At 43.7% G+C, this 21,353-nt stretch overlaps 1 protein-coding gene across 1 annotated transcript in view; it reads right to left on the bottom strand.

Annotated features, from left to right (window-relative positions):
- Positions 1 to 21,353, bottom strand: part of SLC6A11 (solute carrier family 6 member 11) — a 359,320-nt gene that overhangs the window by 82,312 nt on the left and 255,655 nt on the right. Inside the window, 1 exon segment of the mRNA XM_029600769.1 lies at positions 15,940 to 16,043. Coding sequence (XP_029456629.1) covers positions 15,940 to 16,043 — 104 coding nt within the window.

Raw genomic sequence — 21,353 nt, 5'->3', positions numbered from 1 at the left:
CGAAGATATGGAAGCTGAGATTCAATGCCAAGAAGTGCAGAGTCATGCATATGGGGTGTGGAAATCCGAAAGAACTGTATTTGATGGGAGGTGAAGAACTGATGTTCACAGAGCAGGAGAGAGACCTTGGGGTGGTAGTGTCTAACGATCTGAAGTCGGCAAAACAATGTGACAAGGCGATAACTAAAACCAAAAGAATGCTGGGCTGCATAGAGAGAGGAATATCTAGTAAGAGAAAGGAAGTGAGGCCCCACCTGGAGTACTGTGTTCAGTTCTGGAGAACATATCTCCAGAGACAGGATGGAGGCGGTCCAGAGAAGGGCGACCAAAAAGGTGGAAGATCTTCATAAAAAGACTTATGAGGAGAGATTAAAGAATCTAAATATGTACACCCTGGAGGAGAGGAGGAGCAGAGGAGATATGATACAGACTTTCAGATATTTGAAAGGTTTTAATATTCATGGTCAGCATCAAACCTTTTACAATGGAAAAAAATCAATAGAACTTAGGGTCACGATTTGAAGCTCCAGGAAGGAAGACTCAGAACCAATGTCAGGAAGTATTTCTTCACGGAGAGGGTGGTGGATGCCTGGAATGCCCTTCCGGAGGAAGTGTTGAAGACTAAAACTGTGAAAGATTTCAAAGCGGCGTGGGATAAACATTGTGGATCCATAAAGGTTAGAGGATGGGAATGAAGAGCAGAGCCATGGGGGTGGCTTGCTGGAATGTTTACTACCTAGTGATTACTACCCTTACTAAAAAAAAAAATCCCTTGCACAGTTAATGCAACCCTAACATTGCTCTCTGCTTCAACAGCAAAGGGAAATGTGGAAAAGAGGATTTGCATTCAGATAACAACCAAAAAGGACTGAACTTCACAATCTGGGTAAATAAATAAACATGGGGGTAGCTTGCCAATTACGGCGGTTACTACCCTAAATCAGTTAAGCCTGATACATCACTTCAATGCATACACAGCGTTGCTCTCTGCTTCTACGGCAGGGGGTAATGTGGAGAAGAGGATTAGCATTCAGACAACAACCAACAAGGACTAAACTTCATAATCTGGGTAAACAAATAAGAATGGGGGTAGCTTGCTTATTACGGCAGTTACTACCCTAAACCAATTAAGCCTGATACATCACTTTGAAAGCATATACAGCATTGCTATCTGCTTCAACGGTAGGGGGAAGTGAGGGAAACAGGATTTGCATTCAGACATCATCCAACAAGGCATCGATCTGTGCAGTCTGGGTGAACAAGCATCAGCGTAGCTTGCTTGATGCAGCTGTTACAACCCTTAACCATAAGCCTTATGCTCACCTTTGATGCAACTCCAACATTACTGGCTGCATCAATGCCAGGAGATGGCAGGAAATTTGAATCAGTTACCAACAAGAGCCCTGAAGTTGGTGGATGGTGAAACAGATAAGTATGGGAAAATAAGAGTCAAAGCTTGCTGGGCAGACTAGATGGGCCGATTGGTCTTTTTCTGCCATCATTTCTATGTTTCTAAGTTATCTACTTTAATGCTAAACATATTGAAAATTTAAAATGCATTAAAAAATTGAAAGCAAGATAACAATAACTGTTCTCACATGGTGACTGGGGAAAGAGAGGTAAAGTGACATTTTCAGTGAAGTAGGCTTATATTGGAGTTTTATTCTATTTTTATCTAAATAAGGTTACTTAACCATTTTGTGCTTATTCTTCAGCAGTCCTGAAAAATGGATAATCTAATCCCATAGACACTTTTCTAGTTAAATATTACATCTCTAATTTTAAAAGTAGTGTTGGATTTGAGATGGGGCAATTTTCAAAAAGCCCACATAGTTGAAAATTATGAAGGTAATTTTGTAAGTAATTACACATGTAAATGTAACTTCTTATCATAGCAATTTTAAAAACCATTTACACGCATAGGGCCTGATTTTAAAAAGCATTTACTCGAGTAAAAACCAGGTTTACTGGAGTAAATTCACTTTACTTGAGTAAGAGGGTTTTTGAAAATTGCTACAATATATGCCATTGACTTGTCTATAGGATTTACTCACATAAGTGCACTTTACTTGAGTAAATGGCTTTTGAAAATTGCTACAATAGTAGCTACATTTATGCATGTAACTCCTTTTGAAAATTACCCCCATAAAGCGCACTTATGCGTGCATATCCTGTAGACAATTCAATGGCATATATTGTAGCAAATTTTAAAAGCCCACTTACAAGGTTAAAGTGCATTTACATGTGTAAAATAAAAGTAAATTAAAACCTAGTTTTATAGGCCTGCTTTTAAAAAGTATTAACGTTTAAAACTGGGTTTTACACGTGTAAATGCACTTTACCTGTGCATTGAAAATAGCTGCAATATCTACCATTGAATTGTCCCTAGGATATTCAGTTGTTAAGTGTGTTTTATGCTGATAACTTACTTTTGAAAATTGCTACAATAGTATGTTACATTTACATTTGAAACTCCTTTTAAAATTACCTAAGCATGAAAATACTTACTAAAATCAGGCCCTTTGCAAGCCATTTTACCTTGCATACTTTATGACATTTTTAAGAGAAACTATCTACACTGTTTCCTTTTGAAAATTAACAAGTGGAAAGTGTGCAACAGCATCCCCATTCTTTGCACCTGTTATTTGTGTGGGAGGTGAGAAACTAGGAGAAGGAAAAAGCATGCACACTTTTTGGAAACTGAATGTGTGTATACTGTTTTTCTCCCCAGATCTAATTATGCCCAAAGGAAAATCTGTTTCTCCTACGGCTAAAAGGCACACTTTGGAACCTGTGTATAGGGCGGCAATTTTCAACAAGGTCATTTTAGCCAGGTAAAAACCTTTAAAACTTCCTTCTGAATCTCCTAAATTTGTAGTTATATTTTTTAACCAGAGATTTCCCCTCTCATCCCCTGCACCATATCTTCCCCACAGCCAATCCTCTCATTTTCTCTCCAAGACAATCCCATTTCGCTTTCTCTTCTCACCCTTCAGCCTTTCTCAACAATCCCCTGGCAAATCTTCCAGTTTATTCCCTCTGTCACCCCACCCCCGCACACCCTACAAAGCTATTTCTTGCCTCATTCTCCATCTCATTTCCACTTCCCCAGCCAATTCAGCTCTACCATACATTGGCAGGAGGAGGAGAGAAGTGCTTCCAGCTGTGTCTGCTCCTGTGTCCTGGATTAGACACAGTTTGACTTCATGAGGGCCCTTTGCACCACCCTTCCACTTCTCCTTCCTACCTCATGGCTGATCCTCCCTCATACCTCCACCCCTCCCCTAACTGATCTGACCCTCCCTCTCAGTGGCAGGAGGAGAAAAGTGCTTTGTGTCACATCTGATTCCTCCTAGGTCACACTTACAGTTCTTCCAAACAGCTACATTTCAACCATTGTGAAGCACATGCATTTCCTGGACAGACCAAAATTGCATATTATTAATATAATTGTTTTTCATATTTACATTTACTTCTACCAGCAAAAAAAACAAACTCTAAACAAAAGAAGAGGGTTATTATTTCATCTGGATGTACTGAGAATCTTTGCTAGAATTTATAGTGGTATTTTTGCGGTGAAAGAAATGTATTTGTCAGTAGAGATGTGCATTCGTTTCAATGAAATTACCTAATTCGTAGTGGTTCGAGGGACCTGAACCATGAAACAGATTTTCCCCAAACTTCGGGGAAAATTCGTTTTTTGGGTTAGTGCAAGGGGGGGGAGGGGCACATTTATTTAAACCCTACTCCCACCCCAACCCTTCAATTTTACTTTCTTACAAACCCCCCCCCCCCCACCATCCTGATCCCTCCCCAAGACTTACTAAAAGCCCTGGTGGTCCAGCGGGGTCCAGCAAGCGATCTCTCCCTCCATGCCGTCGGGCTGTTGGGCCTGCTATGAATCAAAATGGCACTGATGACCCTTTGCCCTTACGATGTCACAGGGGCTACTGGTACCATTGGTTGGCCCCTGTCACATGGTAGGAGCACAAGATGGCGCCGGCCGTCCATTGCTCCTACCATGTGACAGGGGCTGACCAATGGCACCGGTAGCCCCTGTGACATCGTAACAGCAAAGGGCCATCGGCGCCATTTTGATTCGTAGCAGACCCAACAGCCCGACGGCATGGAGGGAGAGATCGCTCGCGGGACCCCGCTGGACCACCAGGTATTTTAGTAAGTCTTGGGTAGGGATCAGGATGGTGAGGTGGTAAGAAAATAAAATTTAAGGGTTGGGGTGGTTTTTTTTCTGATTCGTGGGGTTTTTTTTATTATTATTATTCGTTTTTCTGGGTTCGGGTTGGGTTCCAGCTTCATTTTTGGTGAAAAACGATCCGTGGGAAAATGAGTTTTCCCACGAAGTGCCCGAACTGAAACCCAACCCAAGCCAGAACAACGAAGCTCATCTCTATTTGGCAGCATATTTTCAATATCACTGAAGGGTTTATAGAATGCTAATCTCCTGAGGGTTAATATAGTGCTTTTCAAGCAGACAGGCTAACAGTAGGGATCTGCATTTACATTTTTGTTTTCTTTTTCATTTGTTTTGGGTGTGTTTCCATATTTCATTTTGTTTTAGGTTGGGGTTTTTTCAAAGTCAAATAAAGTACAAAACACAAAGAAAAAAGAAAAGGAAATGGGTCCAGGATCCCTCTTCCCTCTATAGAAACCCTGGATCTGACACATTTTAAAAATTAATCCTCCACCACCCCCAATGGGCCTGGTTTCACTGCCCTGGACCCATCTTACCCCTTTCTGGGGTCTCCGAAGGTCAACATGGGCAGGAGTGATCCCTAGGCTCTTCTGCCCTGGTGAGTTGATCTTTCAAAATGGTGCTGGCTGGCTCAGAGGCTAGTGCCATTTTGTTATACCTCTGTAACTCCATATATATAGAAACATAGAAATGACGGCAGAAAAAGACCAATCGGCCCATCCAGTCTGCCCAGCAAGCTCCCATTTTCCCTTACTTATCTGTTTCATCAACCACCAAGTTCAGGGCCCTTGTTGGTAACTGTTTGATTCAAATTTCCTGCCATCCCCTGTCATTGATGCAGATAGTAAAGTTAGAGTTACATGAAAGATGAGCATAAGGCTTAATGGTTAAGGGTAGTAAATGCCGCATCAAGCAAGTTACCCCGATGCTTGGTTACCCAGACTGCACAGATCAGTGCCTTGTTGGATGTTGTCTGAATGTAAATCCTCTTTTCCACATTTCCCCCTGCCGTAGAAGCAGAGAGCAATGCTTTATACATATTCAAAGTGATGTATCAAGCTTAAAACATCCATACAATAAAATGGCACCAAACTCAAGGCCAGCAAGAACCATTTTGAAAGATTGGGCCAGTGGAGCAGGAATGCCATGGGATAACTCCTGCCTCCTCTGGCCTTCGGTGAACCCAGAAAGGGGTAGGATGTGTCCAGGAGGGCTAGAGCCAGGTCCATAAGGGGTTTTATGTTTTGTTTTGTTTTTTTAATTTGGCAGCACTTTTCGGAAAGGGACAGGGGGAGGGGGAGGCTGGGGCTGGTGGCTGACAACGGAAAATGAAACAACAAAAAGAAATTAAATTGCGATCAAGTACATTCATTTCATTTTCCAAACAAAAACATAAATCTTGAGTTATTGGCACACTTTGCAGGCAGCTGTTAGAAAATACATAAATCTATCTCAGAAGTAGATTTAATTTTAATATGTTTTGTTTTGTTTTTCAGGACAAAGACATGCATTGCGGCTTTTGAAGGTGAGCATGAGAAGAAGGAACAATTTTATAAATGTTTTAGGAGAGCACAATGCAAAATGTTCAACTACAGAGAAATACAAATAGACTCAACAGAAAACAATATTTAGGAAGATTTTGCTGTTTTAAAATCTTTTTGTTTGTCTGTAGGACCAAAAAGAGAGAAGTCTTGAGTCCTCATAAGAACATAAGTACCACCATGACTGGACAGACCAAGGGTCCTTTAAACCCAGCATTCATCTCTGACAGTGGCCGATCTGGATCTTTAAGAAGTTACTGATGGATCCCAAAGAGTAGATCCAATTCTTGTTGCCCTCTACCAGGGATACATGGTAGCTTCCCAAATGTTTACCTGGCTAATGATTGTTTATGGCAGGGCTTCCCAAACCTGTCCTGGGGACCCCACAGCCAGTCGGGTTTTCAGGATATCCACAATGAATATGCATGAATACATTTGCATATACTGAGTCTCCATGGTATACAAATGTATCTCATGCATATTTATTGTGGATATCCTGAAAACCCGACTGGCTGTGGGCTCCCCAGGACAGGTTTGGGAAGCCCTGGTTTATGTTTTTTTTCTTTCTGGGACTTGCCCAAAACCCTTTTATACTCATCTATGCCATTTGCCTTGATCACATTCTCTAGCAACAAATTCCATAGCTTAACTGTTCATCAAGTGAAAAAATATATTCTCTAATTTGTTTTAAATGTGCTACTTCATGAAATGTACCTTAGTTCTTGTACTATCTGAAACCCAGCCTGCTTATTGGGCTTGAATTACTAAGCTTTATTGATTTATCTAAAGTTGATGATAAGACACACTTTTTTGTTGCCAAGTTGTAATATGAATTTCTGCTGCTATTCTAATTTGTTTACACCTTTCTTATTGTATAGCTGCAATCAACATCTGCTTAATTGCTGTGGATTGTGAGAAATTGCAAGAGGACCTTCCAAGACTGAGAGACTGGGCATCCAAATGGCAGATGACATTTGGATGCCCAGATGCCATTCAATGTGAACAAGTGCAAAGTAATGCATGTAGGGAAGAACAACCCAAATTATAGCTAAACAATGCAAGGTTCCACTTTGGAAGTCACCACCAAAGAAAAGGATCTAAGCATCATCGTGGATAATTTGTTGAAATTCTCTGCTCAGTGTGCAACAGCATCCAAGAAAGCAAATAGAATGCTTGGAATTATTAGGAAAGGAATAGAAAATAAAACAGAGACTAAAATAATGCTTCTGTATCGCTCCTTGGTGTGTTCTCACCTTGAGTATCATGTGCAGTTCTGCATTTCAAAAAAGACATAATAGAATTAGAATTGATACAAAGAAGGGCAACCAAAATGATAAAGGGGTTGGAATGATTCCCTATGAGGAAAGGCTAAAGAGGTTAGGGCTCTTCAGTCTGGAGAAGAGACAGCTGAGGGGAGATATGATAAAGATTTATAAAATAATGAGTGGAGTGGAATGAATATGCACAAATTGCTTGTTTACTTTTTCAAAAAGTACAAAGACTAGGGAACATTCAATGAAGTTATTAGGTGATACATTTAAGACAAATAGGAGAAAATATTTTTTGTACTTAATGCATAATTAGTCTGGAATTCATTGCCAGAGGATGTGGTGAAAGTGGTTAGTATAGCTGGGTTTAAGAAGGGTTTAGACAAGTTCCTGGAAGAAAATTCCATAAAACATTATTACGTGGACTTGGGGATATCCACTGCTTATTTGGGATCCTGTTAGGTACTTCTGACCTAGATTGGCCACTGCTGGAAATGGGATACAGGCTTGATGGAGCTTTGGTCTGACCTAGTATGGAAAATCTTATGTTCTTATTTCTAATATGCTGTAAACCACTTTGGGTGAATTTCATATAAAAAAAATTGTAATAAATACATACATACATTTATCCCGTAGAGACAGAATGGACAAAATGTGGTTTTTTTTAAAGTAAATCTGGCCCATTGTGATAACCTTTGTGTTACTGTTACTGCACAACAGACCATGACTCCAAAGTAAAACCAAATCTCTTTTCCATATTTCATACACACTTTGTATCTCCTCAAAATAATGATCACAGTGTTCTGCTAGGAAATCCTTTGAGTAATTCACTTGCATGATTAACAATATTAAACCTAGGGAGATGCTGATTTTAAAAAGAGTTCCAGAGATAATCCAGGAATCTATAGACCAGTGAGCCTGATGTCACTGTGGGGCAAAAAGGTATAGACAGAGATAGACAAGGCTTAATGGAGAAGAATAAACATGGCTTTCATAAAGGGAAGTCTTACTATGATAACTTGGGCAGTAGCAGGATACAGCCAAGAATACAAAGGAGGCAGATTCTGGCTGATTCCTTACATACACTTTTATTTACAGTGAAAGCAAAACAGAAAAACAGATGCAGCCCACCTTGCTTTTCCAACAGTATTTAAACATCAATTGCAACATTCTATTTATTTATTTATTTGTTTGTTTGTTTATTTATTTACAGCTTTCTTATACTGGTATTAGTAGTTACATCACACCGGTTTACATCAGAACTGAAGGTGGAAAATACATCAAACAGGTACCGGGGATGGGATTACAGAGAACAAGAGAGAAGTAGATGGAGACTAGCAAACAAGAGCAACAGACTGTATAAAATAACAAGTAAACAATAATATATCCTCTCATAGGAAGGCTTCCTCTCTGCTCTCCAGAACTCTCCCAACCCTCTGGGCCCTGGTCTCTTAGCCCTGGTCTCTTAGCCCTGGTCTGAAGTGATTCACCCTAGCTCCAAATCCTTTGCTGGGTTGGGAATTAAGGAGGACCAGTACAGATAGCTATGGCTCATCCTTTAAGGTGTTCTGAGGGAGTTTTTTATATACTCTCTCACATACCCTCCCCCTCAGTTTGGCCTTTTTAGGCTGGGCATCCAGCCATATTCAGAACTCTTTCCTGGCTCCACCTCAAAGACAAACCATCCCTGGGTGGGTTGCCCTTACTTCCTGTGAGCTAGCCCCACAGGTCCACAAACTGGGGCAATCACATCCCAGAATAACTGTTCGGGAGGTTGGGAAGGACCCATAATGGCTTAACCTGCCGTGGTCGTCAACAGGACCTGATTGGTTGGGTACTCCTATCTGTCCCTGTATACACAGGTAAATGCCTCTTTTCTCTTGTGATTGATGTGCACTTTTTGGGACAAGTAATCACAAACAAGAGTCTTGCCCATCCTGAATCCACCAAAGATTGGGTGGGAATGATGTCCAGTTCCACATGGATCACAAATTCCTTATGAAGCTGGTGATACAAGTCTGTAGTTTTAGAAATGTGTTTGCCCACTTTTCTTCCCATTTTTCATTCTCATTCTGGGGTTCTGCCATTGTCTCCTGCTCTTTCTTGTGCTATTCCTCCAGCTTGCATTCGCATTCCATATCATCTAACCATGGACACTCTTCAACAATATGGTCCACTGCCTTACAAAAAGAGCAGGCCCACTGAGTTGGTCCCCCTTGTCTTTTAACACTTCCTCTCAAGGGCTCTTCAATTTCGGCCTTTCCAAAGGGGCAGCTGTCTTCCTGATGACCACTCCTGGCCCAGAGGGCACAGAAAGTAAAAGTATCTGAAGTTTCATTCTTGGGGTGGCTTACATAGAAACATAGAAATGACGGCAGAAGAAGACCAAATAGCCCATCCAGTCTGCCCAGCAAGCTTTCACACTTATTTTTTTTTCTTTTTTCTTTTTTTTTATCTCTCATACTTATCTATTACTCTTGGCTTTTAGTAACCTTTTGGTTCCATTTCTCTTCCACCCCCACCATTAATGTAATCTTTGGTTCTATTTCCCTTCCACCCCCACCATTAATGTAGAGAGCAGTGCTGGAACTGCTTCTAAGCGAAGTATCTAGCTTAATTGTTTAGGGGTAGTAACCGCCACAATAAGCAAGCTACTCCCATGCTTATTTGTTTACCCAGCCTATGCAATTCAGTCCTTGTTGGTTGTTATCTGAATATAAATCCACTTTTCTTCATTCCCCCTGCTGTTGAAGCAGAGAGCTACCCTGGATATGTATTGAAAGTGAAGCATCAGGCTTGAATGTTCTGAAGTCTCTTTCTTCTTTCGAGGTGAGATTCTTTCCTACTTTGGAGTTTTCCCTTTGTCTCCAGGAATTTTACTTTCTGGTGGTGGCTGGGTCACTAGGCTGACATCCATAACTTCAGGTCTCTCAAATCCGTAGTCCCTTGCCAAATGACCTCTCTGACCACAGTTAAAGCATGTGGATGAGACTGTGGCCTGAGTTCTGGATACAGAAGACAAGTTATCCGCCTCTGACAGATGTTGCTGGGAACCTCTATTCTTTTTGCTTCACCAGGGAGTTTGTACAGGCTGCTTTTCTAGCCTCTGTACCACATCAGGCATTAAGTGTGCCTGGTGGAAGGTGTATGCCACTTCTAGAGCTCTTTCCAAAGTGAGCTCTGTGTGTCAGCAGATCCAATTCCACATAGGCTGATCAAGCCCGCCTAAGAACTTCTCTAGAAGCACCTGTTGGGTTACTTTGAGATCAGTATTTGCCTCTGGCTGTAGATACTTTCAGCTGGCATCCTTCAGGTGATGAAACAGATTTTGGAGACTCTCCACTGGGCTACAGAAATCAATCGGTGGAACTGCTATCAGTGTATTTTTGAGGTATACCCAGCTCCCTGCAGAAAAGCGGCCTTGACTTCCACATAAGTAGCCCTCCCATCTGGGTAGGCTGCTTAGAACGCCGCTTGACTTCTGCCTATGAGCAAGTTAGCCAAGTATGTAGTCCAGTTGGCTTCAGGACAAGCCGATAGCTAGGCAGGTCTCTCAATGTTTTTCAGGAAGATGGCCGGGTCCTCATCTGCTTTCATTTTAAGCAGGATATGAGGTAACAGATTCACCTGGGTTACACTGGTCATGGTGGACTGCATGGCCTTTGCCACTTGAGTTAGCACTGTCTTTTGCTGCATAACTTGTTCTTGCAGTGCCTGCTGCTGGTCAATGTGCATTTGTATGGCATTCTGCAAATGCTTCTGCCTGAAGTAAGGACCTGGATCACTTGCTCCATCTTCCCTGCTTCCTGGGTTGCCTCCAGCCAGGGTATTTTTCCAGGGAAGGAGAGGAAAAACCCCAAAAAAAGACCTGCTGGCCTGTCTGGCCATGACTCACTGCTTGACCCCTGACTGCACAGTTGCGGCTAACCCCCTTGGCCTGTTGTAGCTTCAATTGTGAGGCCCCAGGAAAAAGGAAAAAAAAAAACAACAACTCTGCAAGGTTTATTTTTCCTCCTGTGGCTTGGGCTTCCCATTTAGGCAAGAGATCCCACTTCTAAAACCATATGTGCTAACTTGGGCAACAGCGATTTGGGAAACAGCCAGGAAACAAAGGAGGCAGACTCTAGCTGTTTTCTTATATGCACTTTTATTCACAGTGAAAGCAAAAGAGATGCAGCTAACTTTGCTGTTCTGACAGTATTCAAGCATCAGTTGTAACATGTCCTTTCATAGGAAGGCTTCCTCTCTGCTCTCTGGGACTTCTCCCAACCGTCTGTGCCCTGGTCTCTTATCCCTGGTCTGCAGTGATCCACCCTAGCCCTGAATCCCTTGATGGGTTGGGACTTAAGGAGGACTGGTATACATGGCTGTTCTGAAGGAGTTTCTTGGATACTCCCTCACACTTACCTTACCCTTCTTTTAGATTTTTTTTGAAGGGGTAAATAAACATGCAGATAAACATGATCTGGTTGATATAGTGGGGCGGATTTTAAGAGCCCTGCTCGCCTAAATCCGCCCAAATCCGGGCGGATTTAGGCGAGCAGGGTCCTGCGCGCCGGTGAGCCTATTTTACATAGGCCTACCGGCGCGCGCAGAGCCCCGGGACTCGTGTAAGTCCAGGGGTTTTTGGAGGGGGGCATGTCAGGGGTGTGTCGGGGGCGGGACCGAGCGCAGCGCCATTTTGGGGGCGTGTCGGGAGTGTTTCGGGGGCGGGTCCGGGGGCGTGGTTACGGCCCGGGGCGGTCCGGGGGCGTGGCCGCGCCCTCCGGACCCGCCCCCAGGTTGCGTCCCGGCGCGCTAGCGGCCCGCTGGCACGCGGGGATTTACGCCTCCCTCTGGGATGGGGTTTAGACAGGGCCGGGCAGGTGGGTTAGGTAGGGGAAGGGAGGGGAAGGTGAGGGGAGGGCAAAAGAAAGTTCCCTCCAAGGCCGTTCCGATTTCGGAGCGGCCTCGGAGGGAACGGAGGTAGGCTGCGCGGCTCGGCGCGCGCCGGCTATACAGAATCCATAGCCTTGCGCGCGCCGATCCCGGATTTTAGCGGATACACGCGGCTCCGCGCGTATCTACTAAAATCCCGCGTACTTTTGCTTGCGCCTGATGTGCCAGCAAAAGTACGCCTATTCGTGCGGTCTGAAAATCTACCCCAGTGTGTTTAGATTGTCAGAAGGCATTTGATAAAGCTCTTCATCAGAGATTCCTAAGGAAATTATAAAGTCAGGAGATAGGAGGCAGAGTCCTACTGCGAATTGGAAACTGGTTAAAAGACATGAAACAGAGGGAAGAACTAAATGATCAGTTTTCCAAATGGAGAAAGGTCGTTAGCAGAATACAACTATCCCCTCACTCTCCCTCATTCACTTACCTACCCGCAACATCCCTCATTTTTCTTACTTTACTCCATCCACCATTCCCTCACCGTCCCTTGTTCAATTGCCTCCCCCATCCCCTCATTCTCCCCTATTCAATCTCTCCCATCCCCTCACTCATCCTGGTTCACTCCATCCTTCCCCATCCCTTCACTCACCCTGATTCATACCCTCCCTTTCTCCTTTCAACCTCACTGATTCACTCAATCCTTCCCTATCCCCTCAATAACTCTGGTTCTCTCCCTTCCCCTACCCGTTCCCTCACTCACCCCGATCACTTCATTCCCCCTCCCATGATCCCCTCACTCCCCCTCCAGGTCAGGAAACAGGAAGAGGACAGATTTTCAGCACCTTGGGCTACATCCTCCGCCTCCTCTACTGCCGGGGCCCACGTCTCATTTTGATCCATGTGATTCGAAGTACACCATTTAGGCCCCAGCAGCAGAGGAGGAGGAGGATGGGGTCCAAGGTACTGCAAGACTACTGTCTTCCTCCTATTTTCTGACTTAGAGAATGAATGAGGGGATCAGGAGTGGGGGGGGGGGGGTGTCCCATAAGGGATTTGCGACCCCACTGCCACCAATGCTTCTTTTCCGGGAGAGGGGCATGAAGAGGAGAAAATCATTGGCTGCCCATCGCTACTTCTCCCAAGGCCCCCCCGGTCTCCCACAGTAATTTGGCCAGGACCAGCGAATTTCACAACAAGGGCTAAATTTTGCAGCCCATACCATGGCCAAGGATTCATTGGATACCCATGTCAGGGGAGTAAAACTATTCATAGGATTTAATTTTGCTTTCTTGCAAGTACATTTGCACCTGGTTGAAAGCAAATGGAAATGTCAACAGATACTTAATACGTGCTGTGTACCGCTGCCCCGTACAGGATGCCCCATTGAAAATCTGCTTCAATCCACTTTTAATTTAAAAACTGTCACCTATGCATACTATTTTTCCAGATACCCAAAATCTGCCCCTGGGAACACCTCACCTCAATGTGGCTAAAAGTATGCTTTTAAAAGTATTATTTTACAATGCGCATTCTTTTAGCTGGATTGAGAGAAAGTAATATTCAGATAGCCAATTCATGTGGGCAAGTCATTATTTACTGTATCTGTGTAAATGGCTTTGAAAATTGTTGTCTGAAATCTAAAGTAAAAAAAAACCAACCCAATCATTTTGTAATGTTTGCTTCTTGCCATCAGCAGTCATCATAAAGTAATTTCAATGCAATTCCAGTTTCTTTTCATTTTGTTTGGAAATTGAAATGAAAGAAAAACCAAATGAAATTTGGTTCATTTTGTTTTCCACTCAGCAGCCACCAGCCCCAGCCTGGATGCCCCACTGCTCCTCTCTTCCCCACAAAAAAAAAAAAAAAACAACCTCAACTGCAAAAGTGAAGAAGTTCAAGGCTCCCTAGGTGCCTGCTTGCAGCCCACACCCCGGGATGCATCTTTACCCCTTCTCAGGTTTGGCAAATTCCAAAGCGGGCAGGAGTGATCCCCTGCCAGGTCTATTTTTCGAAGCACTGCTATTTTGATGTGCAGAAGTACCTCTTTATCTCTGTATCTCTTCCATACAAAAGAATGGTGCCAGACTCTGGGCTAGCTGGCACCATTTTGAAAATTTAATTCAGCAGGGCAGGAGAAACTGGGGATTGGCTCCTGTCTTGGACTTCAGTGAATTAGAGAAGGAGTAAAGGGCATCTGCAGGGGGTGAACAGGGTTGCCAACAAACCCCCAGGTCGAACAGGCTAATCCTGACTGGTTTTGCCCCCGCTGCGTGAATGGGGCTGAAGCATCAACTGTCTAGAAAAATGAATGGGACAGTCAGGACTGCAAATCCATCAAACAAGGCAAAACCATGACAGGATCAGCCTGTTTGGTCTTGCTGGGGTAAGTTGGCAACCCTAGTGAGGGGTGTGAGGGAATTGGAACTAAACTACACGCTACAAAATGTGTAACTATGTGACTGTCTGCAAGGTTATTCAAACTATTTGATACCAAACATGGAGGAACTTTATAAACCTCTAAAATGTGGTGCAATAAAAGGCTGTGGATTCCCACAAATAGCTCCATTATTACCTTGGATGCGGGAGGGGGCATTGACATTTTAAAATTTTTGTGGCTGTTTTTTGGACCCAGTTCTTTTCTTTTGCTTTTTTTTCATTCATTTTATAGTTTATTTCATTTTAAATAAATGAAATGGATTGAAATAAAATAAAATATAAGGAAAACAAAATAAATAAAACAATTAAAACAAATAAGAACTGAAAAAAACATGAAAGTAACATCCCTACTGTGCTTTATCACTGACATAAGCTAGAATATAAAAAGGAATAAAGCTTCATCAGAATCTTACCAATTAAGGGGGTTATTTTCTAAACATTTAGGGCCAGATTTTCAAAGGGGTACGTGCGTAAGATACGCGCGTACCCCCCGAAAACCTGCCCCAAACACCCCCTGCACGCGCCGAGCCTATGTTGCATAGGCTTCCAGCACGCGCAAAGCCCGGGATGTGCGGGGCTTTTACTGGGGGGGGGGGCCTGTCGGTGGGCGTGTCGCGATCCGCGTGTCATCAGGGGGCATGTCAGGGGGCGTGGCGCGGCCGGCACATCATCCGGGAGCAGCGCCGCGGGCTTGGTTTCGGCCCGGGGGCATTCCGGACCAGCCCCCAGACCGGAACATGGCACGCGGCAGCTGGCCCGGCGTACGCAAAGTTACGCCTGCCTTGACAGAGGTAGGGGGGTTTAGATAGGGCCGGGGGGGTGGGTTAGGGAGGGGAAGGGAGGGAAAGGTGGGGGGGAGGCGGAAGTGCCGACCTCGGATTTTAATAGATACGCACGGCTACGCACGTATCTATTGAAATCCCGTGTACTCTTGTTCGTGCCTGATGTGCGAACAAAAGTACGCGTGTGCGCAAGTTTATGAAATCTACCCCTTATCGCGTGCTTTAGGCCCTAACGCACTCGATAAACCCCTATTGCACACGAAAAGGGCCTTTATGCGTGCGATAGGATTTAAATTAGCTAGAGGGGAGGAGTTGGGGCGGGGAAGGGGAGGAGTTGGCTGTGGCACTGCTGCCAGCGATAATATGAGGAACATTATCGCCAGCAGTAGCGCGGCGAATAGCTACACCTTTTTCAGTGTCGCTATTTGCTGTGAAAGGCTGCAGCCGGCCGCACTGCAGCCCGCAATATTGCACCGCCGCGGTGTGAATGGCTGCGCCCCCTTTTTCGCGGGATTCATCATTCCATGAGGAATGACGAATCCTGCCCTAAATTTGTATAACAGGTTGACTCTGATCTCTTCAGAACCAATCTTTGCTCTGTGAAATACTTCACTGAGAATCAGTATGCATCCCTGTACTCGAAAAATAATGAAGCAGCTGCAGTTTATGAATTGTTGTTTTATTTTTCCATTCATGAAGGATTTTTTTCTTCCTTTAAAAGGTAGACTAAATCCTCCAAACAATTTACTATAGCCAAAATAGTTAGCTATGTTAAACTACTGACTTAAAAATGGAAGGCCTCTGAAAATATGAGAAAATATTACCTATAGCAGTTGTTATTGTAGTTGTTGTAACTTCCTAAGGCAGTCAAGCATCCCAAGCAAATGGCATAGGAGAAGAATATCTGAGTGCCAGCATCTACCCATACCTACAGGCAGAAACAAAAATAGCTATTAGACAAATGGAGCAATTTGTTGTTGTTAGATAAAAGGAAAATTTGCTATAATTTTGAAAGCTTTTTTTCCATAAGCGTACAGCATAGTAGATACAGTACCTTTTGTCAATTGTTTTTAAAATTAACATGTGATAGTTCTAGCAATAGGGATATGCTTTTGTTTTCAACAGATGCAAAAAAAAAAAAAAAAAATGACTGAAGCTATTTTCAGTTAGTTGTGAATGGAACAAATGGAAAATGGCTCCCTACAAAAATACTCCAAAATTTTAGGGCATTTTCATATTCATTAAAAAAACAACAGGCTTCCCGCCCCTCAACCACCCTTCTGCCTGCTATAATTTAACCTGAGGTTGAGGCCTACCCAGCTGGGGCTTCTCTGAGCCCAGCCAGAACCTCCTCAAGCCTCTCCAACCCCATTCTCAGCATAATTCAAACCCAGCCTAGGGCCTCCCTGGCCCCTCTTTCCCATTCAAATTTGCTGGCTTTAGGGATCTTCTACCCCAGCCTCCACTTACCCCCTTCCTGGGTCCTTGAAAAGCATAAATAACAGGAGTGAAGCCCTGGGTCCAAGACTTTAAAAATGGTGCCATCCACCAGGAAAATTGCACCAAAATGAGGAAACTTTGGTGCTGTCCTCCATTTTGGCCAGCATCATTTTGCTATATGACCATATTTTTGTACAACAAAATGGTGAGAGGGTGGTTGCACTGGTCGATGACAGTGGGAAGCCAGATTTCATTTTTATTAATTGATTAGGGGTTTTTTTTATTTCGAGGAAGTGTTTTTGTTATTTTAATGAGGTTTTTTTTTCAGTTTGGCAAATGAACCGAATCGAATAAAATCAAATGAACCCCACCACATACTCCAAAAGAGCATTAAAAAACAAAACAAACCCAAAATTTGGGGGCTGCAAATACCTATCCAGCATATTGATTTATTTAGTTATCAAAATATTTATATGCTACATTATCATGGATCACAAAATATATTCATATTATATAAAATAAAGTACAAAAACAACATAAAGAAGTCAATATTCAAAATGAAACATTTAAATGGATAACTTTGAGTTAGATGGCTAATTTGAATAACACGGAGTTAGATGGATAACTTGTGAATATTGACCTCAAAATCAATAAAAATAGACATAAATATAAAAATGAAAAGTTAACTTCATCTTAAAAACATAAACATAAATAACAAAGCATATAACTAATTAACTTGAAACATAAAAGTGTAAGAAATAAAAAATATTTAAAAATAACATAAAAGGCCTGCCTACCAACTCGTAATAAAACCTGGTCCATTTAAAAAACCTGATTAAAAAGATGGGTTTTAAGGTTCTTCTTAAAGGGGTAGATTTTAAGAGGCGCGCGAACAGCCTACTTTTGCTTGCGCATCAGACTCAAGCAAAAGTACGCTGGATTTTAGTAGATACACGCGGAGCCGCGCGTATCCACTAAAATCCTGGATCGGCGCGCGCAAGGCTATCGATTTTGTATAGCCTGCGCGCGCCAAGCCGCGCTGCCTCCCCCCGTTCCCTCCAAGGCCGCTCCGAAATCGGAGCGGCCTCGGAGGGAACTTTCCTTTGCCCTCCCCTCACCTTACCCTCCCTTCCCCTACCTAACCCACCCACCCGGCCCTGTCTACACCCCCCCCTTACCGTTGTCGGGGGATTTACGCCTCCCGGAGGGAGACGTAAATCCCCGCGCGCCAGCGGGCCTGCTGCGCGCCGGGCCGCGACCTGGGGGCGGGTACGGAGGGCGTGGCCACGCCCCCGGGCCATAGCCACGCCCCGTACCCGCCCCCAAAACGCGGCCGACACGCCCCCGAAACGCCGCGTCGACCGGGCCCGCTCCCCGACACGCCCCCGACACGCCCCCCTCCGAAAACCCCGGGACGTACGCGAGTCCCGGGGTCTGCGCGCGCCGGTAGGCCTATGTAAAATAGGCTTACCGGCGCGCAGGGCCCTGCTCGCCTAAATCCGCCCGGTTTTGGGCGGATTTAGGCGAGCAGGGCGCTGAAAATCCGCCCCCAAGTTTTTAAATCAACCCTCTTTTCTTAATGCCTCAGGCAAATCATTCTCCTCTGTTGGGCCATTCACAGCAAATAGTATCTCCCTTGATTCGTCCAAGCGCACCATGCATGTCCAGCTGAGCACAGATTCCTCTCAGGCCTATAAATTTGAAGTAAAACACTAACAAGGACATTCATCAAATTGCATTAGGGCCCTCATGCCCGCCATAAATAATGCATTGTAAGATATGTGTGCAAATTTAGTCAAAGGGAAGGCGTTTATGAAAATAAGTGGTATTTAACATTGTAACACATGTTGAGAGACAGAGAGAGAGAGAGAGAGAAAACAATACTCTGCAGTGGTATATATATCAGTCAACTCTTTATACCACTGTAGGAGGGTCAACTAGTAACTCGAGGTGACGTTTTGGTGGTGGTCTAAGATTTGGGGGCAGATTTACATGCACAGTGAGAGGTACGAACAGCACAGTACACATCAGTGAAGCTTTGATGAGATTTGGATTGAGGAAAGGGACACAAAGATGAGATTTGTATAATGTACTCGTCTCTTACCCTAACTTGATAGCAACTAGGTAGAGAGTGCATCAAGCAATGGATAGAGTATAACATCACAAAAATCAAACAGAATACTGGATCAATTAGAGACAGTTTTAAACTAGCACCAATATCAGCAACTTTTTTTCTGAAAAAAAACCTGGCAAAAATGTTAAGGCATAGAGATAAAGCAGGATCTCTGGCTGCTGAAGTTACAGTAGCTGAAAAACCTGTTAAAAGGACACCACGCAAAACAGTTCACGGGAACTGTTACAAAACTTCTGAATCCTTTTATATATGCAATGCTTTTAGCCTCATTTACTTTCAGTTTATTGGTTCAGGGCAAAATCATAGGTAGCCAAGGCTACATTGGACCTATATGCAATTTGGACCTAATGCAATTTAGAAAACCAAATCTCAACAGAGAACCAAGGAACTCTATTAGATCTTCCAGCTTTAACTAGGTGCAATGGGGCAATGTTATCAACTAGGGGTGTGCATTCGTTCCCTACGAACTGGTAATCCACAACGTATAGGGCCATATTCGTTGTATTCGTGGGGAAGTGAAACGTATCATGATTCCCCACGAATACAACAAATCTTCGCCAAATTATTCGGCTGTCTAAAGGAGCCAATTTAAACAAACCCCCCACCCTCCTGACCCCCCCAAGACTTACCAAAACTCCCTGGTTGTCCAGTGGGGGGTCCAGGAGTCATCTCCTGCACTCACACCCTCGGCTGCCGATATTCAAAATGGCGCCGATATCCTTTGACCTAGTATATCACAGGGGCTACCGGTGCCATTGGTCAGCCTCTGTCACATGGTAGGAGCAATGGATGGCCGGCACCATCTTGTGCTCCTACCATGTGACAGGGGATGACCAATGGCACCAGTAGCCCCTGTGACATAGTAAGGGCAAAGGCTATCGGTGCCATTTTGATTACTGGCAGCCGACGGCCCGAGTGCAGGAGATCGCGCCCGGACCCCCGCTGGATACCAGGGACTTTTAGCAAGTCTTGGGGGACCCTCCTGACCCTCACAAGACTTGCCAAAAGTCCAACGGAGGTCCGGGAGTGACCTCCTGCACTCGGGCTGTCGGCTGCCAGTATTAAAAATGGTGCCAATAGCCTTTGCCCTCACTATGTGACAGGGGCTACCGATGCCATTGGTCAGCCCCTGTCACATGGTAGAAGCACAAGATGGCACCGGCTATCCATTGCTCCTACTATGTGACAGGGGCTGACCAATGGCACCGGTAGCCCCTGTGACATAATAGGTCAAAGGCGATAGGCACCATTTTGAATACTGGCAGCCGAGGGTATGAGTACAGGAAATGGCTACTGGACACCCCGCTGGACCACCAGGGAGTTTTGGTAAGTCTTGGGGGGGTCAGGAGAGTGGGGGGTTGTAGTTAATTTAATTTTAGCTGGAAACGAATAAGAATTAATGTATAAACATATCGGGGGCCCCCTTTGCCGAATGCAACGTATCTGCCCCCCGACGAATACAAATCCCGAATGCAACGTATGGTGTCCCTCTGCACATCCCTATTATCAACAGTGCCAAATAATGAATTATCTGATATATCCATGGCTTCAGTGATGTTTAAACCATCCAAATTGGCCAACTAAAGAAGCCAATTTCCACGAATATAGGCAGGAACAATATGACCTTGCTTTGAAAAGAATTGATTTTGAGAATAATTAGCCTTAACAAAGAGAAAAAAAAAAAAACCTGCTTCTAACATTACCAGTTATCATCAGGGAACCTCCAAAATCTGAACCTTTGGAGGGACAACTGAAGTGAATTTTTCCCTTAAAAAAAATCAAGTTAAGCGTGTGACCATCACAATATGTTGCTGCAAATACCTGTTGATCACAGCAAGCCTAGTACTGACATGGCTGATAAAAAGTCAGCACAGGCAGTAGGTAAAGGGGACTCATCTAAATGCAAATTAAAGTCACCAAGAACAATAATGTTATTAAGCTTAGATCTGATTTCCATTAAGCATTCAAATACAGGTGAATAATTAGAAGGGAGGATCCCTGGAGGACAGAAAAAAGACAAATTCCCAAGTCTCTATTACAGACAAATAAAACTTCAGGAATTCCATAAATAGCAAGATCAACTTTAGACATAAATTCTTTAATTAAAATTACTAACCTACACCTTCACTGAATTGGATACTTTTTAGCAGAGATGGAATATTTCTTGGGGCAAATAAAAGAACTTGGCCAGAGTTGAGCAGCCAAGACTCAGTGATACAGAAAATGTCAGGCAGCTTATAAATTAAAGATTTAGGTAAACTAAAATTAGAGATGTGCTTCGGGTTTTGCTATCGTGTCAGGCTTCATTTCAGGGTTCCCCCGCAGGAATTTCATTTTTCCCGTGGTTTGGGGTTTTTTTTCAGGTTAGTGCGCACTAACGGGAGTTAGTGCACGCTAACTCCCATTAGAGCACACTAACTCCCGTTAGTGCACACTAACATGGCAGAGTTAGCACACGCTAACTCCCGTTATTGAGCACTAAACAGAAATTTTCGGTTCTTCCGAATAATTTGGGAAAAACAAATGCACATCTCTAACTAAAATACAACTTTCGATTGACCACACATTTGCTCAGAAACACTTATAAGCAGAGACCTTTGTTTTCAGTTTTTATTTTATTTTTCCTGAGAATTTCAATGGTATAACAAAAAAGCAATCAATAAT

Source organism: Rhinatrema bivittatum, chromosome 4 (assembly GCF_901001135.1).
Source record: "Rhinatrema bivittatum chromosome 4, aRhiBiv1.1, whole genome shotgun sequence".
NCBI classification, from domain to species: domain Eukaryota; kingdom Metazoa; phylum Chordata; class Amphibia; order Gymnophiona; family Rhinatrematidae; genus Rhinatrema; species Rhinatrema bivittatum.
The sequence above is the reverse complement of the archived record's forward strand: the minus strand, read 5'-3'. Positions and strand labels throughout refer to the sequence as shown.